This window comes from Limulus polyphemus, unplaced genomic scaffold (assembly GCF_000517525.1).
Source record: "Limulus polyphemus unplaced genomic scaffold, Limulus_polyphemus-2.1.2 Scaffold520, whole genome shotgun sequence".
In the NCBI taxonomy this organism is placed as follows: domain Eukaryota; kingdom Metazoa; phylum Arthropoda; class Merostomata; order Xiphosura; family Limulidae; genus Limulus; species Limulus polyphemus.
In genome coordinates, this window is record NW_013666130.1 from 318997 (window position 1) to 325410 (window position 6414).

The 6414-nt window shown below is 32.8% G+C and overlaps 1 protein-coding gene across 1 annotated transcript in view; it reads right to left on the reverse strand.

Moving 5' to 3' along the window:
• LOC106458823 (inactive tyrosine-protein kinase 7-like) overlaps nt 1-760 on the reverse strand; it is a 71336-nt gene extending 70576 nt beyond the window's left edge. Inside the window, exon 1 of the mRNA XM_022385173.1 lies at nt 546-760. Coding sequence (XP_022240881.1) covers nt 546-594 — 49 coding nt within the window. The 5' untranslated portion in view covers nt 595-760. The remainder of the gene's footprint in view (nt 1-545) is intronic.
• Nucleotides 761-6414: the final 5654 nt, after the last annotated feature.

The window sequence follows — 6414 nt, forward strand, 5'->3', positions numbered from 1 at the left end:
CCTCGGCGCTTTATTCTACATTTAGTCTAGCTTTCTAGCCACAAACTACAGTTCTTAGGTCTGAAGGCAATAAACTTTTAAATCACGTAATGCCTAATTAAATGCCTAACAAAACTTAATCGTGATATTATTACGTACAGGTGACCAAATAATTTTTTAAATCTATAATTTTAATTTTTATTAAAGCAGGAAAATAATTTTGGTCGTATATTGTTAGATTTTGACGGATTTTGAAAGAAACTCAGATTTTTTTCATTTTTACAGAAATACTGGGAACTAATCTGAAAGTATAGAATCTACTTGCTCGTTTTACATTAACTCCTAAAACGAATACATTATGTGCTAAAACAGCAGAGTTGACAATATCTTAATAAAAACAACAAGAAAAAGAAACAAAATTTTGCCTGATATAACAGATGTTGTACAGGATTTGGAATACACGAGAACTGGAAAATCTACACACAATGGCTAAGAATTAACTAGCGTCGACAAAGTGGAACTAGAATTTGAGTTGTTGTTTAATCATTAATGTCAAATCCACTTACCTAAAAACACGCACATGGTTACAAGAGCGAAACACGAACACAAGCTCATGTTTGAGGTGTAATCTGATGTTTTGGTTTTTGTTGTACTGCAAGTCCAGTGAACAGTTTCGAAAAAAATTCACGTTGCTTTCTGTCAATCACCCACTAAGCCGTCTGACGCCATCACCGAACGAACAAGAACTTCCCTGCTACCATACTGCCATTCCGGCGTTGTTTCGTTTGTAGCACATGCTCTATGTCAAGCGTAGTGTACTTGCTTTGCACTAGGGTGCTTGTACGTCTACGCGACAAAATATAACGCGACATCAATGTTACTTGCTAATAACAAAACAGGCTCTACTGCAATATTTGAGGGTACTATCTTTTTTTACTATAAAGAGACTGATTTTCAGAGGGTAAATATTGCTAATATCCAATGTTTTACTTTTACATATTTTTCCCTACTCTTTTTATATCATTTACCACTACGATTATAACTGATTATTTAATGTAGCTTATAAAATGTATCAAAGCACTTTATGATATTAACGGAATTTGTGTTTTTAGAAGTCCTGCATAACATGTATTTCTTTTAGTATTTAACTACTGCTTAAAAACAGCAACATCAAGGTAAAAGTTGAGACATACACGTGTATCTGTCTGTATTTTATTGCGTTTGTTATTTTAAAGAAATAACATAAAACTATTAGTTTGTTTCACTTACATGTATTTTCCTTTTAAAGAGAATTAAAATATGCTAAGTTACAGAATATAGACTAGAAAAAAGTCACTCGACAGCAACAACCGCAAACTCTTGAATGTCCTTCTGCTCTCCACAGCTCCAAAGTGCGGAACGGTATTTTTTTAAGTCAACGAGATGCAACACACAGACCCTGAGATTCACAGTTTGGCACACTAAGCACTAAGCCACGACTGGTAAAACATGAATTTCATTTGTTATATACCTCGTATTATATAAACTATGATTTGCTATGTAAAAAACTTTATAACAAAAAAGGCACGAACTCATATTTTAGAGTTTTATGCTTTAAATTCCTTTAAACGTTGAACCTTCAGATACTTTTAAATTTGCACATTACGTTCATTCAGGGATTTATAAAAGGTGAAATACATATATAAATGAATGAACTACTATTGAACAGGAAAGGAATCGTAAGCAATGTTAAATACGAAAAATCACAAATCCATATTCATCCAACATTACCTGACATTAATAATCTTTTATTATCAATTTAATTCCTGTTTGTTATAATTTATGTCGTCACATTTTATACCGATAGGAGAATTGCAAGAATTGAAATATTTTTTTCACATTTTAAGATTTCTATTTGTAGAAAATGTATTTTCAAGTGGATGTATAGACGATCTGTAGTTTGAAATATATAGAGACTGATTTAAAAGTAAGTATGGACATGTATACTGTATATAGGAAGGGTTAGAATTAACAAAATATTCATTAGCAAGTTGCTTTTGAAAGAATCTAGCAAATATCTTGTTCAAACTAACAGCTGAATAAGAACGTTGTAAACTAATTTTTCAGATGGTTAACAATCGGAGAAAGAGAAGCAAGTTTGAATTACATTCAGTATAATACATTTCAGGTTAGGGTTATTTAAGCACATAAAAAATGTTCATAAGTTTTGAATATAAGTCATATATAGTTGGAAAAGTGTTTGGTGAAATTCAACAAGACACCAAAACAAAGGCACTGAACCTACTTCATGAATCATAAAGACCAAAATACAAGCAAGTCACAACAGCTGATCCTTTTAGGACTACTGACCTAAGTGACTAAAGACGGCAGGAGATAAATATTTTTTGCTATCTTCTTTTTTTCGAAAAAGCGATATAAGAAGATTAGGAGATGCTAGAATGCTTATGATAAGTGAGTTATTGTGGAAGCTGGTAAAAAAAAACGTTTTAACGACTACCAATGAAGGGTTTACTGCGTAAGTATTCAGGACAATCACCTAGTGTTTATTGTATACATTAATTGTATATTCATACCTTCCCACTGTACATTCGCATGTATACAATATATATACGTAAAATTATGACTACTATTTATAATTTTGTATACTTACTGTAACTATATTCACTAGTGTAAAGATTTTCTATAACTTTAGACCCAACTAGAGTAAATGTTTTTGTTACATTAATTGTCTATACAATTACAAGATTGAGTACAAACGAAAACTACACCCTAAGCCTCTAGAATTATGGAAAACTACGGGTGCTTAATTTGCCGGTTCAAAAGTCATTATTGAAGTATAAAGCAACATGACTGTACAAATAAATCCTGATATATTTGAAAACAACAAATTTGCTCGAGAATATATGATTTATCGTGTTTCAAGATATCTAAACGACCATAAGTAACTAATTTTATTAGTTAAAACAATTTAATTAATGTAATATGTATTAATAGCTACTCGTCACCGAAGCATTCTCGCCCTTTCAGTCGTAGGGGCGTTATAATATCACGATCAATCCCACTTTTCGTGGGTAAAAAAAGTAATCCAAGAATTGACAGTGGGTGGTGTTGAATAGCTGTCTTCCTTTTTCCCCTTAGCCTAACACTTGTACTTTAAGGACAGATAGCCTCTGAGTAACGTTTCGGAAAATTCAACAAACAAACAAAAAATTCATCTGGTGTATTACTTCAAAGTTAGGGACAGCTAGAGAAGATAGCCTTCAAGTACCTCTACACGAACATGCAAACAAACAAATTTAATAACTCGTGTAGCTAAATGCTGCTCATTAGCTTCACCTATGTAGGTTTTTCACTTATATTTATAAAATGCCTATTATTTATTGATTTACAACAGTATCTTCAATTTAAAAATTATGCGCATTTTGTGATATTATGATGCACACAAATTTCCCTTAAGAGTAATTGGGAAGGATTCGGAGAATAATAGGAGGTTCGCTCATGAAATGTTTCACGAAGTAAATTAGAATACTCTGAGTTGTGAAGAAGAAAGAGACTGAACACGATGTGAAACAGTCTTTATTTATTTTTTAAAACACCAGCAAAGACATTGTATCTTACGAAAGACGGTGCCTTTTCTGGAGTGTAAACATCAAAATGAAGGAGAAAAAGAAATCTGTAAAATTACACGAAAATATGTTCCAGACTGAGAAAACACAGCATTATACACACAGAATAATAATACTATTATTTCCAGGACATGTTTCCTACTTAACCATTGTTGGTTATTCCAATTGAAAAATAACGAAGGCTGTAGCCTTGAGGTATCTCCTGATTCGCCAGTGGAAAAGATCGTTGTATACTTTCACATAGTATGCTCAACTTTACAGAAATATTTCCCACAAAAAGGTGTACGTAATACCATAGTTGAGAGACCCACTTGACCAACGTTTATATTTAAAACTACGTATCCTTGTACACATGAAAATTTTGGAAAACTATATGCAAAGTTTGCTGAATAAATAGGGTAGAAAGCATTTAGTATGCCTGCATACTACAATCATTAACTATAAACCAAAATTTGATTTGCTATTACAGAAAATAAATTTTCTGAAAACCGGGGTTAGGAAAGATATAAAAAACAAAAATAACATTTCAGTTATTGTCCCCAAAAGCCATCTTGATGAAAATATCCAGATTTAGTGTACAAAATCGTTAACTGACCCACTGGGTGACACATAATTTCTCTTGCTCCTAAAAGGAGTGGAAGGCCGCCTGGATGGATCACCTGTTTTAACCGCTCGCATCTTTATACAGTAGTATGTTGTCAGTCAGTCAGTCAGTAGACACTAAAATGACGTCACATAAGAAACGCTTAATGTTGCAATTTGTGCTGTCGTGACGTTAGTAAAACGTGCGTATGCCATCATTCACCAGAAGAATTATGTATTATGTAGGCTACAACACAGCATGGAATATGAACTTCAAAAGTAAGAAATGAAAATATTTGTTATTCTTAATTTTGGTTTTATTTACTCTTGAAACACTTTCGGGGACCCTGCGGAAATACATCTATCTTACACATTATCCTTATATAGCAATAGGATTTTAATTATTAATTTCGGTGTATAACAAAAGTTAGAGAATCCGAATATTTGATTAGCAACGAGCTTTTGTAAGTCTTACTACATTTAATTGAAATTTCAGAGCACTTTGATCTTCACCTTTCCTTTCCATGGAAAGATAAACCACGTGGTTATTTGTTTGTTTTTGAATTTTAACGGCTGCCTTGCAGGGCAGAGAAGAGAATTTGTTTACTGATGTTACCAGTGCTCTTCTGACTGGTTACTCTCCTATTGATTCCCTATCTTTTGCCTTTTCCATATATTAGGTCATCTGTTTGTTTGTTTTGAATTTCGTACAAAGCTACACGAGGGTTATCTGCACTAGCCGTCCCTAATTTAGCAGTATAAGACTAGAGGGAAGGCAGCTAGTCATCACCCCTCACCACCAACTCTTGGGCTACTCTTTTACCAACGAATAGTGGGATTGACCGTCACATTATAACGTCCCCACGGCTAAAAGGGTGAGCATGTTTGGTGGGATGGGGATTCGAACTCGCGACCCACAGATTGCGAGTCGAGCGCCCTAACCACCTTGCCATGCCGGGCCAAACCACGTGCTTCTGTATGATTTCTTAGTGAAAAAGTTAGTATAACTTGCAAACAATCACTACTGCCATCTGTTAGGCGACTTTTATACTATAGGTGATATTTATATATTTTTTAACACGAAGAGTTCAATAATAGTGTCAGTTTCACAAAATCATTTAAACAAAATAGCTTACAATGTTGTCATATATTTTGGTACTACTTTCGGAAGCAAAGGAATACTTCTATAGAAACTGCCTCTAGACACACGCCTATAAAACTAAAAAGATTTCATGGACGATTTTGTGTGGCTATTTATTAAGTGGATTAGCAGTTTGTTTTGTTGTTGTTGTTGTTTGCTGATCTGTGTTGAGATGTTTAGCTGATTCTATTGGTAATCATAAGAAAATACTTGTAAATACTATTTTAGCATAATATACTAAATTCAATGTGTTTAGTTCAATAATAGTGCATGTTCTTTCGCTCTGTAGTTTAGTTCAATAATAGTGCATGTTCTTTCGCTCTGTAGTTTTTCAGAGCGAAAGAACATGCACTATTAATGAACTAAACTACAGAGAGAAAGAACATGCACTAATATTGAACTAAACTACAGAGCGAAAGAACACGATGGTCAGAATTTCGTGTAGGTGTGTTTTCCACCAATGTCGGACTATATTTTATAAAACTTGTGTATTTTACTATACGTATAATTTTTTCCTTTTCATTAAAGAATTATTTTCATATGTCTAAATCGTAAAATAAAAAATAATTTTAATTCTACCTTTGAGAATATACAAGACATTTATAAATGAGTTGAATTAAAACCACATTTCTTGCATAATATCGAAAAATAACTGTTCTAAAAACATTGTACTAAAAAAACAAGTTAAAGTACACTATCAATATTATTTTTTGTAATAAAGTTTGTTTGAATTGTATCGCCTTCCGGTGGAACAGCGGTAAGTCTATGGATTTACAATGCTAAAAACAGGAGTTCGATTCCTCTCGGTGGTCACTGCAGATAAATTGATGTGGCTTTGCTATAAAGAAACACATTCGAATTGTATTATATATCTACTCTTCGACTTTGGCGTCCTCTGTACGTCGATTAAAAAACTAAACGGTTTCATATATTTATTATATCATAGGGAAAAAAATCATACTTTTGTGCAATGATTTCAACAATACAAGTTTTTAGACACAAACAATAATTGTTTCGTATTTCCTTTCTTTTAAATTATATGATCTGCATAAGTTACTTAATTCAAGTAGCTTCTTGATGTGTTTC